Raw genomic sequence first — 15,299 nt, 5'->3', positions numbered from 1 at the left:
TCACGTTTCTCGAGATTTACACCGAAATCCATCAAGGAAGCGAACATTACTGGTAACTTTTTTAGTGGAGGTGATAGTCTAGTCAATACCTAAAGAGAAACCAAAAGATGATGTTGACCCTTCCTGAGAAAATGAAAGATTTCCATTGGAGTTGGGGATCCTAATGGTTACAGGCCGAGTGTGAATGGGCATTCATCTGTAGCATTCATCTCTGCAACTCACATGGAGTACCATGAAGTGACAGCCACATCGAATTGGACACCGCAAAACACAGTCCCAGCAGAAGAGCAGTCACAAATAGTGGACTGCATTACAGTAGTGATGACTACAACATGGACACCCCAGCACTTCCCCTACTTTCCACTTCATTCTCTGAAGTCCATCCATAGAACAGTACTAAGAACAGTACTAATTGCTCATTCCTTTTTTTTTTTTTTTTTTTTTTTTGCACAAGTTTTTTTTGCACAAGCTTTTTGCTCTGCTTTCTAGGCCTATTCTCACTAGCTGTAGGTTTCTTATTGCAGTCAACAGTGGCACCTGCTGAACTGGGTGCCTATGTATTGGGCCAGGTTGCACCCCAGCCTTACTCTTTATTCATCCTCAGAATGGAACTCCCAGCTTATCTCTCTCTGTGTCTCTCTGTGTCTCTCTTTGTCTCTGTTTGTCTGTCTGTCTGTCTCTCTCTCTCTATCTTTCTCTCTCTCTCTCTCTCTCTCTCTCTCTCTCTCTCTCTCTCTCTCCTTCTAGAAAACATGATTGTTTTGCTGACTTGCTAGAGGCCAGACTCATGTCATCAGGGATCAGGTCCTGAAGTGGTCCTAAAACCAAAACTTTATGAGCATGAAAGACAGATGTTGAGCTGAGAGCCTAGGCTATTATTAAAATTATTGAAATTATTGACCAGTGATTATTATGTATGTGGATGGAGTCCATGAGTATACCATAACTCAGATCAATGACAAGCAAGCCATGCTCTCTCTGTCTCAAAGGGCCCATACTCAAACTCATTCCCGTTCAGTACCATTGCTCTCCCATACAGTGTCACTATATCTTACTAATATTGCCAAGTTCCCAATGGCCCCATCAAACTTTACCAGTTACTGGTGGAACTCATTCATTCCCTTATGTACTCCAGGAAGAACTTAATTGTGGCTACATTTCTTACTCTTGCACCTTCAACGTCCCTCTTAGTGTCCGGCCTAGTCAGTCAGTCATACTGGTAAGAATGTGGAGCATCTTCTTCAGGCAATAGAGATGAATGGTTATCTTTCTTCTTTCTTCTCAGGAACACTCATGCCTGGAACACAGACTACAAATCCAACCAAAGCACCAGCTCCTAGAGTCCCGCAGACAGGTGAGACTGCATGGCCAGACCAAGAAACTGCATACCTCGGAGGAAAGTATAGCCTGGGAGAAGAGGAACAGGGGTACAAAAGCACCTGCAAGCATGCTGTCATTGTACATTATTACAGGGAAAGAGTCAGAAGAAGCGATTCCATGGCATTGCTGTATTGCAAATTTGTGTAATAGTGGCTAAACCACTTCTTTCACTTTGGCTATCATGTCTCTATGGAATTTTAAGAACCCTCACCTTGAAGGTGTTAGGATTCTCTGACTGTTTGCATATAATAGTCCAAGGCCATCTCATTTCAGTTTTGAAGAATGTTCCTCTTAATATTTACAGATGGCTTTCCTGCAGAGTGGCTACTCACCCCTGAGAAAGAGCCAGCCCGAGTCCTAGCAGCCCATCAAGTTTCAAGTGAGTAGGAACACCCGGCCATTGCTTAAGGTTGTGTTTTATGAATGTGCTTGCCTAGTCTAATAAAGAGGTTTGTTTGATCAATGCCTAGACTGAGGCTGCTGGGATGCAAATCTCAGCTCAACTTCTTTTGAGAGGGGTGGCCTCCAGGATTGATACCCTCAATTTAAAGCAAGAACAACTGCAATTACTGTGAGCTCTAAAAACATCTGTTCTCTTTATCCCCTTCTACATGGTTTTGTATTACGATAATGTGTGCTGAATTGACTTGGGATTTTAAAACTCTGTGTTATTTAATTTGATCAACATTCATTGAGTGAACATCTAGAAAAACGTGCCAATAGAAGTTTTGCAAATAGAAGCTGCTCTCCTGATGAGCTCGTTGGCTGCTGGTTGGCCGATCAGAGAAAGAAGGCAAAAATGATTGCTGCACAATCTAAGCCCCAATTGCTGGATGCAACTCCCTGTGGCTGTGTTTTAAAGGATGTCCAGCTGGTCATATCCCTGAGTGGTCCCTTCCCATGGGTTTGAGAAGCAGTGACTTCCTAGACAGAACTCCCAGGACTTGAATTTCTATTCTCAGCTTTTGGCTGTTCCACACTTTTCTTTTCTGGGCTGTTAGCTCCCTACAAAATGGGAGACAAAGTAAGTCCTCAAAGATGGACAGGTTCTCAGGCCCCACCTTCTCCTGGATATCTTTTTATCCAAGCTTCCTGAATGTTACAGCAGTGGTCAGTCATATGTCAACAGGGCATTATTAAGTTGCTGGAGCCTGCACAGTCTCCTGTTTCAAAAACCCTCAGACCTACTTCAATCCTCACAGCCTCCAGTGAATGATAAATGGGCCTTTCAGACACAAAGACCCAACTGTGCTACCAAGAAATCGTGTCTCTTGTCCTAGGGTATCTAAAGAGAAACTTTGGTAGTGCTAACAATATTGTCAGGTTGAGTGCTAAGACACATGTTAACTATATCTACATCCGTGTGTGTGTGTGTGTGTGTGTGTGTGTGTGTACATATATATATATCTTTGTCCATTTATCCACCCATCTCTCGTGTATCATCTGTCTGTATATTCCTAGCCATTTTTACTGATAATTCTTTAATACATGTCTGATGGATCTCTATCTCCCTACCTATTGTGTACCATCTCTATCCTTCTGTCTATTGTCTGTCTCATGAAGCATTCACTTAATAAAAGAGGCTCTGACATCTTCAAGTAAATTATTTTGCTCATTCAAATATTATTTTAAAAATATGCCACAAAGGTTTTTTTAATCATTCAATTATCCCTTCATTGATGATATATTGAGCTACTATGTGCAAGACCTGGAGTTAGGAACATCTTGATTTCTCTGCCCAATAATTCTAGGAAAAAAAGTTAATGCTATCTTCATTAAAGGATTCTGATGGGTCCTATAGACAAGAGGCTGAGTCTGGAGACCATATATTCCTAACTCCAGCATCTGTGATCATTTTATAGTTTTGTATTACCTCTTCTAAGATGTGGCACACACACACACACACACACACACACACACACACACACACACACACAATGCAAATGGCTGTTAAAGAAGAGCATTATAGGGTTCTTCAGTGAAGAAGTAGTGTGCACTTTGTACAGCAAGGAAAAGAATCCTTTCAGCTGAAGAAGTCATGCAGGCGCCCAAGTGAGCAGATACTTTCTGACACGATGCTGTTAAGCACATACTCTTACAGAGCCTTGGCATAAGCAAACCCACAGAAGCGAGAAGATCTACATTCCCGGGGACTGAGCAGGGCCTCTCTAGCTAGAATTCTTGTGGTGAAGCTAAGATAGGCACTAAGGCCAGAGAGAGTGAAATTAAGAGCAAGTTGCTGCCATGACAAGGAGTCTGGTCCATGTTCTGAGGCATGGGAAAGCCATATGTCCTGATATGTCCTGTGCAATGACATCCCTGACCTCAGAATGGAAACTACAGAGATGCTGGGATAAAGGGCACAGTGGGGAGACAAATATATGATGATGTGGCTAGAAGTAAAGCCTAATTACATAGGCAGAGAGATTCAGGTGTCACATTTAGGAATCAGACTCAAACTGATGTGTTGGTACTCAAATGAGCCACACGAGTGTCATGAATTAAGTTCCTGAGGTCACTCCCTGAGGCCAAGAAATACAGATGAGGTGCAGCATAGAATGATGTGTGCAAATTCATCCTTAAGGATACTGAATATTTAGTAGGGATATGGTTCTTATTGAGCATGGGCCTAGAAATAGGTCTCTGCAGAATCATTCCCTCCCTATGGTGTGACTGATCTGCTTCATGCTCAATAACTTCCTCTATATGACAAGACTTCCAATATCTGCTTCACAGTTGTTACAAGGACTAGATGAGGTAATCTTTGTAAAAAAAACTTAGGAAAGTACCCGGTTCACAGTAGATTCTAAATGGCACATTGATGAAAGTCTGATCGTGTTCTGTGGTGTGGTAGTTAATGTTCAAATAAACTCTTGAAAAAATATTTTGTTTCTATATGTTTTAAAAGTTCATATCTTTGTGAACCCTCTCTTTATTTGCTAGATGTTGCTGATAAACTATTATTTAAAAATTCTCAGAGTGGGGTTATATTCAGCTGTTGGTCTCTTGATTAGCCTGAAGACCTGGGTTCCATTCCTAGTACCACAAGAAAAGTCTCGTAAAATTTAGAATGTAAATCTGTCAGTATACTAAAGACGTTATTCAGTTCAGTAATTGATGGGGAAATCAAAAAGGTCTTAAAACTGTATCAAAGGGGAATCAGATTTACAAGCCAACATGAGGAAGTAATTTCAAAGAGTTTGCCAATTTATAACTTATAGTAATAGTTCTTCTATTTGAAATGGGGCAAAACCCAACTGTATACTTGCCAAACAATAGTCACTTACATTGTTATGGATATGAGTTATCTTCAGTGTTTTCAGACAGCAGGTATGTATTAGTATCAGTTAACTTGTACCACTACAGAGTTGTAACAAAAAAAATGCTCAATAGAAAATCAGTTAGATTTACAGATAAAGAGTTACATTCTTAGGCTACAGCCTGCCACTCATGAAACCCTGAGTTCAATATCCAGCACCACATAAATTGGGCATGGTGAAGTATTCCTGTATTCCTATAACTCAGAGAATGGAGGCAGAAGGATTGAGAGTTCTAAATTATCTCAGGTATATAACAAGTTTTAGGCCAGCCTGAACTTCATGAGACTCTGTCTCAAAACAATCAAATCAAATCAAGTCAAATCAAAAGCCTCACCCTCCTTTATAACCAGATAGTCCTAGAGTGTCTGCTAGGCAACAGTCAAAATGACATTAAAGAGAAGCCACAATTCCTGTCTGCTCATTTCTAGATGTTGTGTCATTTTGTTTAATGGCAGTGGGGCCTATCCTGCGTAATTGTAACATCCTAATATAATTTCTCATCCTAGATGACAAGCCCTGTGAGAGGAGGACCCTGTTCCTTCTTGTTCATTACTGTACTACTAGTTTGTTTGTGCCTGGCACATGGTAGACCCTCAAAACTTTCCAATAAGTAGATCAACAATACTAGCTATTGTTTATATCTGTTCCACGGCAAGAATAGTGCCATATGCTCTGTGTAGAAGAACTTACTGAGCCTTCTCAGTTGCTCTACATGCTGAATCTGAGTCTCATGTCATTCTTGTAAGGTTGCCTGGGGGCAGCCTCAGGAAATTGATTCAGTTTCAGTAGATCTGATAGGATGAGACCTGTAAGAGCTTATTTTCCCCTTTGGTAAATATTTGTATTCTTTTCCTAAATGTCACATACTAAACCATAATGAAAATCTGGTTACATGATACATAATCAACCTGCTCCCCAAGGAGGAGAACTCAGAACCCATTGTCCAGCTTGCTAGACTTGGAATGCTAGATTTGTTTTCAAATCTGCGATTCTCTTCTCCATTAGTTTCTTATTGTTGTGACAAACTACCTGACAAAAGGGACTTAAGGATGGAAAAGTTCTTTATATTTGGGCTCACAGTTCAAGGGCACAGTTCATCCTGGTGAGGGAGATTGGAACCAGCTCTCCAATTATGTCTACTGCTGGGAAACAAGAGGGAAATGGATCTTGGTGCTCAGAATACTTCTTGCTTTTTATTCAGTTCAGCACTTCACCTCATGGGATGGTGTCACCCATCCTTAAAATGAGTCATCCCACCTCAATTAATCCAGTCTAAATGATTTTAGATCCTTTCAAGCTGACAGTCAGTACTAACCGTCATACCTCCTTAATGCCTTATGCATGTATGTACACACACACACACACACACACTGCAACACACCCTCTGTAGTTAAAGCATTCGCAACCCCCCCCCCCTGCACTGCCAGATATCCCCTTGCATGGTAGTAAGCTATCCTCTGTACCAGTGATGCCCTGCCCCGAGTACATTTCTGTTCCACAGTTTAGATGCAAGCTCCCCAGAGAACACATGCCTAGTCTCCTCCTGAATCCCATTATTATCATTCTCTACTGGTCTTTGACATTCCCACAGTAATTTTCCTGAGCAACAATAAAACCACACTCTCTATTGTCCATGTCTGATCTACCCATAATAAGGGTTAGACTGTACTAATGTATCAGAGGCCATACCCAAGAGAAGATGTTTGCTGAGCTCTTACTGATTTCACATGTCTGAGATTGCATGTTCCAGAGTGTCCTCGGCCACTCCCCAAAGAAGAGGCCATTACAGATACTCCTCTGCCCCTGACCATGAAGAAACTCACCCCATGCCTGATGGAACTCTGCCGCTTCTTCCAGCAATGCCTCTGTGCAATCCAAAAGCGGGATTTCAGTTCAGAAGCCATGAGGTAATCTGGGACAGTGACTCCCTTGCATACTCAGTTGTTGTAGTCTTCCTATTGTGTGTGGTCTCTCTGCAAGTTATCAGGTGGCTAGGCCCTACATAATTCCCAGGCAGGTGATGCATACCTAATAGTTTAGGTATTAATTTTTTTATTTTTTATTTAATCTTTTTTTTTTTACAGTACAGATTTTATCCCTCTCCTGATCTACCCTCTGACTGTTTCACATTCCATACCTCCTTCTCCCATCTCCGTGGTGATGTCCCCAAGCCCCACCAGACCTACCCTCTCCCTGGGGCCCCCAATCTCTTGAGGATTAGATGTATCTTCTCTAACTGAGTCCAAACCTGGCAGTCCTCTGCTGTATATGTGTTGAAGGCTTCATATCAGCTAGTGTATGCTGCCTGTTTGGTGACCCAGTGTCTGAGAGATCTCAGGGATCCAGGTTAGTTAAGACTGCTGATCCTCCTACAGGGTTGCCCTCCTTTTCAGTTTCTTCCCTAATTCAACCACAGGGGTCAGCAGCTTCTGTCCATTGGTAGGGTGTAAATATCTGCATCTGACTCTCTCAGCTGCTTGTTGGGTCTTTCAGAGGGCAGTCATGTGTGCTTTTTGTGAGCACACCATAGCCTTAATAATAGCTTCAGGCCTTGGGACCTCCCCTTGATCTGGATCTCAATTTGAGCCTGTCACTGGACCTCCTTTTCCTCTGGCTCTTCTCCATTTTTATCCCTGCAGTTCTTTCAGACAGGAACAATTCTAGGTCTGAGTTTTTGACTGTGGGATAGCAACCCAATTTCTCACTTGATGCCATGTCTTTCTCCTAAAGGTGGGCTCTACAAGTTCCCTCTCATCACTGTAGGGCATATTCTTCTTATTGTGTGTGGTTTCTCTGCAACTTATCAGGTATCCAGGAATTGAATAGTTCCCAGGCAGATGTCAGGTGACATAAGGGAGTTTACTCTACAGGGGGCCCTTTACTAGACTTTTACATCTTTGAGCTCCATGACAGGGAGCTCAAACCTAAATGCAGAATCTGGTAAATATAGTAGAGGTGACCTACACTGAGCTGGTTTTTGTCTGAGATGAATTGAGATGAGTTGGGATGGGTTGAAATGAACGTATTGAGTTGAACTGGATTGCCCTAATGGAGCTATGTTAAGAAGAGGTGATTTCCGGTGAAATGAGTTAGGTAAAGAAGAGTTGTGCTTGGATGTGCTAGGATGGATTAAGATTAAATTAAATGAGGAGATGATTGAGCTGAGTTTAGGTGAGATGAGTTGAGTTTGGATTACACCGAGATGAACTATACTACATGTGGTATAATTACTTACTACTAAGGACTTTGGATACCAGTGTCCTATACTTGATGAAATTTTCTAGGAAAAATATAATCAAAACATTTGCCTATCTAAATGACAGATCTTTAATTCACAGCAGTTGTTGTTGCCTGCCGGAGAAAATCAGGAGGCTGATCACACTTGATGATCTAGTTATTGATGTGCTCCTGTCTTCCAGTACTGATAGAAGATGCTTCTAGACTTTATTCTTGGTTGTTAAACCCAGAATCAAACAGCAAAAATGTGTGTCCTTCCCTAGTAAGTTGAGGACCAATTTCTCAAGGCTCAGTATTATCTTAAAAGTTTAGTAACATGTCTTTCATTTTTAAAAAATTTCTATTATTCACCATATCTAAGCATCAATCCTAAGTTTGCACCTTTTCCTCGAATCTATTTTTAGATTTGATCTAGGATGCCTCAATAGGCTTGAGTGTCTTACTTACATACAGAGTATAATAACTTGAAAGACCCAGTTGTGTAAACAGACAACAACGAAGGGGTATTTCCTCACAGCGAAGAAAAGAAAAATCTTCAAAACAATATTTTTGCATTATCTAGAGTCAGCCCACTTCAATAGATCCTTCACTTCTCTCACTAACTGAATGTGTGTTGAGTCTCTACAATCTGGCAGTCATGTATTATAAATGTTGCAAAGATGAATTACGAATAGATCTAAAAACTGGGTCATAGTTGGTGGGATATAATAGTTGTAAAGCTCAATTTAAAATAAAAGTGATAAGATTAAGTCATCTATCCAAGAAAAAGATGTATTAGTCATACTCCCTTGACAAATATCACAAATGAAAACATTCATATGGGACTAGAGAGATGGTTCAGCAGTTAAGAGCACTTGACACTCTTCTAGAGGACCTGAGTTTAGATCCAAGCATCCATGTCAGGGGGCTCACAGATGTCTGTTACTCCAGTTTCAGATTATCTTTAGCTTCTGCATGGACACACACACACACACACACACACACACACAATCTATAGCTATACTGAGAAAAATGCTTTTTTTTAAAGAAAAAAATCATCCCAGAAAGATAGAAATAAGAAGGAAAGAAGTTCCCGGGGAGACTTCTGGGTTAATTAATAGGAATAAAGCACATGTTCACCCAGCCTTTCATTCTGCCCCTATATTTTCACTGAACAATAAATTATTCCAGAAACTCATATAAAATATTAAATATAATACAAGAATATTAATGTAGGAGAGGGTTGGGTAACTGGGTATAGTGATTTTTTTTAATAATAGTACTTCTGAGATTTGAAATCAAAGCTCTATTTAGTGGAGAATTTGGTAATAGAAAGAGAGAAATTTCAAGCCAGTATGACAAGTAATATAAGAAATCCAGAATCAAATGCTATAGGATCCCATCAGAAGGAAGACATCCAGGGGTTGATGGAGGATTAGAAGTTATGGAGGCAGAAAACTGGAGAAGTCACTCCAGCAAAGTATAAAATGCCATGTGCAAAGATGAAAAGGAAGATGGCTTGGAGCATTTTAGGACTTCTGGGGAGCTAGCTGTGTCTGCGGCATCAATGGTACGCCCCTGATGCTGCCTTTATCCCTATTTAAAATGACGTTGTCATTTCAATCACCCACATTGTTGCTTATGAACTCATTCCTCTTAAGTCTTGCCATAGAGCTTTTGGTGTCTTTCTAATCTATTCCCTCAATTTAGAAGAAATAAAAAAAATATATAGAACCCTAGATTCTCAACCATTCATTCTGTCAGCTCTAAAACTCAGGTTCCTTAATTTTCCTTTTACACCTAAAATCTCTTCCAGTGTAGTCCTCTGTTGAGACTTTTCTAATTCTGGGGTCCCTATCACAAACCTGAGAATATGCCTCATTTTATAGGATGACAAATCTGATTCTATTTCACTTCTAATGTATGACAAATATTGACATCTCCAGGGTTGCCAGATATCTGTGGTTCCAATGCAAGGAACTTCTATATTGATGAGTGCTTCAGAGTCCAGATCATATTGATGGCACTGAAGCTAGCCCTGATACCAAAGCCCAAAGACAGGCACAGCAGGACCCCTTCACTTACACGATGGCTTTTCCTCCATGATTATTTAGTTCAGTGGTTCTCAGCGTGTGGGTTGCTACAACTTTGGCAAAGCCTCTGTCTTGAAAAGTATTCACATTATGGCTCATACGGTAGCAAAATTACACTTATGAAGGAGCAACAAAATAATGTTTATGGGTCAGAGTCACCACAACTTGGGAAACTGTTGTCACAGCATTAGGAAGGTTCAAAAACCACTAGTTTAGTCTTTTCTGTTTGAGAGATATATCCTCTAAGTAATCCAACAATCCTCATTGTTAACACAACTTTCACTTTATTCCCTGCCATGTATGGCTATTTCCTTACTAGTGATTTGCCTTGCTATACTAACTTGGGGGAAGAACCCAGATATTCTGCCTCAGGTTTGGGCATGGTCATATTATCATGAAGTACTTTCATGACCTGAGAGGCAGAAACTTAAATTAATTAAGACTCCAAATGGCAACGTTGGCCTTTTCAGAACAGGCCACAAGACTATGGAACTTCTGGCCCTGTCTGAAGATTCACAAAGCATCTCATTTGTTAGTACCACACCCTAATGCAGACCCTCTCCCACATAGTTTGACATTCTTACTGCACGATTACCCTTGCTATGAAAGGTTGAGGCTAGGGTATGTGTCAAGGGCCCAAAAGCCAGTATTTAGCTGAATAAATACTACATTGGGTGGGAAGTCAGGCAGGTTTCAGTTTAAAATTGGGCTCTGTGACTTACAAGCAGTGTGGTGTTAGGGGGCCTACCCACAGTTTCTTTCAACCTTATCTGATTTATCCCATAGTATACCTAATCCTGCCCACATTCCAAGCCACATGTCACATAATTCTAAGAGCTCTGTTCACAGAAAGGCTGCAATACTCTTGCTTCTGTGACAGTGTTGGGAAAATTAAAGGAGATGATGTAGATGTTACTCTGACCAGCACCAGGAACACGTCTAGTGACTATGCTGGGACTTGTGCATTGCTCTCTTGCACTTGCAGCATGGTCCTTCCCTGGCACACTTGACATGTTGTGGCTATGGCAAGCAAGTGCTTAGGTACTGTGTTGAGCTGTACTGGGTTGGCCAGGTTTGACATCTTATCCCTTCTTGAAGTTCCTTGAGCAGGTCCAGGTTCATGAGAAGAGTGATCCTATTGTGTCCACCACTGAGATACACACACCCCTCCTCTGTTTTTGGTCAGCTTTAATACGAAAAGATCTGGCTTGTGCAAACTCCATTTCCCAGAATGTCTAGCTATCCAGTTGTCTGTTTGTTCGTGGAAATGGAAGACGATAGCAGAATGGAGAGGCCAGGAAAGGTTTTCTACATTTCTAGAAATAGGTGTGTCTTCTGAGGCTCCAGCTGCGGTAACAATGCAGAACATCCCTTCCCTTTCTTGCTCCTCACACATACTTCTGTCTCTTCTGGCTGGTCATTCACTGTTCAGCAGACATGGGGTGCCTTCTTCCTTCTTGCCTTGGTTTCTTCTAACCTGTTTGGGACCACTTTCCAGTGTGAATTTACTTTATTAAGGCATCTCAATGTTCCCACTTTCCTGATGAGGTCTTGACTGAAATATTGGCATTTTTGACTACTGGAATGACAATATTTTCTAGCACAGGCTGGAATACCTAGGCTAAAATCCACACAGCTAGGGTAGTTTGGTAGTTTGGTTGACTCAGCAGTTCAGATCACCTACCTGTTCTTGCAGAGGATTGGGGTTGAATTCCAACATGCCTGGCTCAATCACCTCAGATGTCAGATATATCACAATAAGCCACTGACTGTCCCAGTCCCACGGGGCGTTGAACTGGGATCAGAAGACCTGGAAGAGAGAACTGGAGGACAGAGGACACAAAGAATAAGTGGCTTGTCTATAGGATGATCAAACCACTGATTCTAATTTTTCACACAGGGGTTATATACACATAAAGGCAAGATGTGGGGAAAAGGATGATGCAAGAGTGTAGGTGTCTTCAGAGGGAGTACAGATATCCTTCAGAACAGGGTATTGGCTGGGTGAAAGTTCAGGGAACAGGTCACTATGACTCTGTCTATGATTCACTTGTTTCTTATCTAAGCTGGTACTTCCCATCAGGTTTATGACTATCCAGGCTGGTGAATTTCCACCAAGGCTATTTGTTTACAAGATCCTATAGCCATCTGTTTAGTGTTTTTTCACAGGGACCAAGACTTTGTGTTAGCAAGCTGATTTAGGCCTATTGCTGATTTTAGGCCTTCACTGCATAAGCAAGGCTGCCCCTGACAACTGACAGCCTAGGCTGAAACCTCTCCTGAGAGCATGCTCATCGGCTCTCTACTATGGAATTCTGAAGCAAACCTGAGTGCCTCAGACCAGGAGCGGAGTATCTCTTTGTAACGTGTTTGCTACAGGTGTAATGATAGCATTCTTTCCTCCTCGTCTCTTCTCCCACAAATACAAATGAATATTCTTACTTACTGAACATATAGACATTGGTATAGTTCAGAAACTTCACACATACCATCTCACTTAATCTTATTGCCTTTTACTTACATATGAAGAAACTAAGGCCTAGAGGGTTAAGTAGCCAACCTAAACTCACGCATCCTAATAAACTATAGATCTAAGATTAAAAATTCATCTCATTGGCCCCAATGTCCAAGCTCTTTCCTAGCAATCATTCTTCTCTACCCTTCTTCCCATACTCTTTAAAGATAAATAGAATGTTCTCTGATGTAAATAATGGGTATTGTTCATACTTGTGTAATTACTCTTTTTGATTCTAGCTGTCTTATGGTCATCACAGGAAAGTGACCACTCTCAACTCTGATTGAACCTGTAGGTATTGTCTGGAATACTATTCTTGGTTTCTGAAGAATGCTACACTGATCTGTCAGAGGGTGAAGAGGGTGTCCCATTCTCGAAGTAAGTACTCAGCTTACTGATGTGGTTGCTCAGCAGTGAATGCGTTTGATAGAAGGTTCCGTGACTCTGATAGTTTGTCTCACCTTAGCTGGGACCAGAGGACTGCTGTAGCTCATGGAGACACCATCAAGTCAAGACAGCCTAGTGTTCAGTCAACCCCCCAGTGTTTGCAAGAAGTACAGAAAGCTTTGGAGTCAGCTGACCACTCACTGCTGCCTCTGTGTAAACCCAGGCAAGGTTCTTAGGCTCTGAGTTCCAGTGCAAGCTAAAAAGACAAACCAAAGTAAAACAGAAGACAAACCCCACAAAACACTGGAACTCTCACTCAAGGTATGCAAATAATTTAAGGCAGAGAAGACAAGAAGTTCTCCATTCACTGGGTGAGAAGTCAAGGGCCCTTCACTTTAGTGTGTGGGCATAGAACAGCTAGCCCGCACATTATCTAATATCTTGTCTTTCCTCCCTACCCTGCAGAAACCTTTAAACACACATGTTATGTTTGCTGATCAGTATATTATTGAGTTTAAATGGCCATAATGCAAATTAGGGAGATGAGTTGAACACAATTAGGTATTGGGACAATAGCAGCCAAGCAGAAAATGAAAAAACATGCCTGTGTCTTCCTCCACTCTGATGCTCCAAGGGGCTCTCAAAGGAGTCCCTTAGAATGGACCTGACCTGTGCTTTCCCTCAAGAAGAACCTGAACTGTGGCTGGTACTATTTGATTTTATGTCTCAGTTTGGTTCCAATCTTGATTCCCTTTCTTACTCTTTCAGCCTTAAAGCAAAAATGCCTGGAGAATGTCTGCAAGTCTGTGTGAGCACTTAACAGTGACTTCTGGCACCAAACCTTCACCCTGGTTTTGTTTCCAGCTTGGCTGTATTTTGAGAATCCAGGCATGTCCCATCCAAGTCATCTGTAGAAGGGAAGGATTTCTCTTTGGAAGCAGAGAGATTTTGTCTCCTGTCAATCTATGTAGTGCATCAAAGACAGAAGTTTACAATCAACGGAGTAACACCAGGCTTCTATGCCTGCTTCAGAGGAAAGGAAACCTATGGTTTGGATTTAAGAACCTATCTTATGCCTGCAGCAGTCCTGATACCAGGAGGACTGAGGTGTAGGCTTCATATAAGTGTGCATATCAGTGTGAAGACAGCAGTGCATCATTGAGACCTGAGCAAAATACCGGAGGTGACTCAAACTTGGGACTCTGAGTTGACAAGAGGATAAATTGAAAAGGCCTGACTGCACTCTAGAGAACTCTCACTATGGCATGGAACACTGATGACTACTTGGCTACATACAACTAATCAGACTTACAGTGCTACAGCATCAAGATTCTCTTCCAAGTTCCTAAGGAGGAGGTGATAGAAACATTTCCTGTTAACATGTAGATGAGGAGATCTTGACTTCCCTCCTATCTTGACTTCTCTTCTGCATGTCCCACTGTGTTCTGGCATCCTCTCCTGGAGCAGACACTCAGTAGATAGATGGCAGAGCTCAGAAAAACTGATATATTCACACTGTGTATCATAGAAAAAGCCAGGTATAGAAGCTACTAGAGGAGCTCAGGCATGAGCTTGACATGTTCACCTTGACATTTGGTTGCACATACAATCTTTACATGTCACTCTCCAGCAATAATATGGAATAATGCATATAATATGGAATAATGCATATGGAGTGTTGTCAACACAAAAGCTCTGGTCATTTAAGCATGGGTGACTGAAAGACTATATTTGAGTACTCAATCTCCAGAAGTTAAGTTGACACTGCATGGCTTTAGGCCCTTATTATAAGTCATATGTTTGCATACTACACATGCAACCTGGAATTTATTATGTAAATATGCTCCTTTTGAATTATTTCAAGACTCTAGGGGTGATTTCTTGGGATCTAGGAGGTCAGAACTTCGCTTCCCTTGACTATCTAATACCTGCTGAACCAGATTTTTCTGCCCACCCATATACTGAAATGGCCCCTTAATTGTATCAGGTCCCTTTTTTTTTTTTTTTTTTTTACTATTTCTGGTCCTCCGATTTGCCTGTAAATGCACAGTTCTGTACAAAGCATGGCTAAGCAGCTTTGCTATCTCCAGCAGGCCTATGGGGAGCCCTTGGCTCTTCATTACCAAGGACAGTTTTCCCCCTGGTGTGCTGTGTTTCTACCCTCTCACCACAGATCTCTGTGTAAGGCATTCTTTATTTTCATATTCCAAAAACTAAAAAGTCTCTTCTTCCAGAAGATAGTCGAATGCCCTGATACAGGAAGGTGCTCAGGGTATAGAACTTGGACTTGGTCAGAGAAGCAGCATGTGCGCTCCCATCCAGATAGACAGAAAGGTTTATTGTTAGTCTGAACACTTGACTTTTCATATCACACAGCCGACAAGTTCA

The 15,299-nt window shown here is 41.4% G+C and overlaps 1 protein-coding gene across 1 annotated transcript in view; it reads left to right on the top strand.

The window, feature by feature from the left end:
• The window catches only part of Hhla1 (HHLA1 neighbor of OC90), a 36,242-nt gene extending 21,346 nt beyond the window's left edge, over window positions 1–14,896 (top strand). The window contains exons 12-16 of the mRNA XM_076911416.1: window positions 1,286–1,354; window positions 1,685–1,759; window positions 6,451–6,607; window positions 12,820–12,902; window positions 13,680–14,896. Coding sequence (XP_076767531.1) covers window positions 1,286–1,354; window positions 1,685–1,759; window positions 6,451–6,607; window positions 12,820–12,902; window positions 13,680–13,723 — 428 coding nt within the window. The 3' untranslated portion in view covers window positions 13,724–14,896. The remainder of the gene's footprint in view (window positions 1–1,285; window positions 1,355–1,684; window positions 1,760–6,450; window positions 6,608–12,819; window positions 12,903–13,679) is intronic.
• The last annotated feature ends 403 nt before the right edge of the window (window positions 14,897–15,299 follow it).

This window comes from Arvicanthis niloticus, chromosome 13, assembly GCF_011762505.2.
Source record: "Arvicanthis niloticus isolate mArvNil1 chromosome 13, mArvNil1.pat.X, whole genome shotgun sequence".
NCBI lineage: Eukaryota > Metazoa > Chordata > Mammalia > Rodentia > Muridae > Arvicanthis > Arvicanthis niloticus.
Note: the sequence above shows the minus strand (reverse complement) of the source record. Positions and strands in the feature narration are given on the sequence as shown.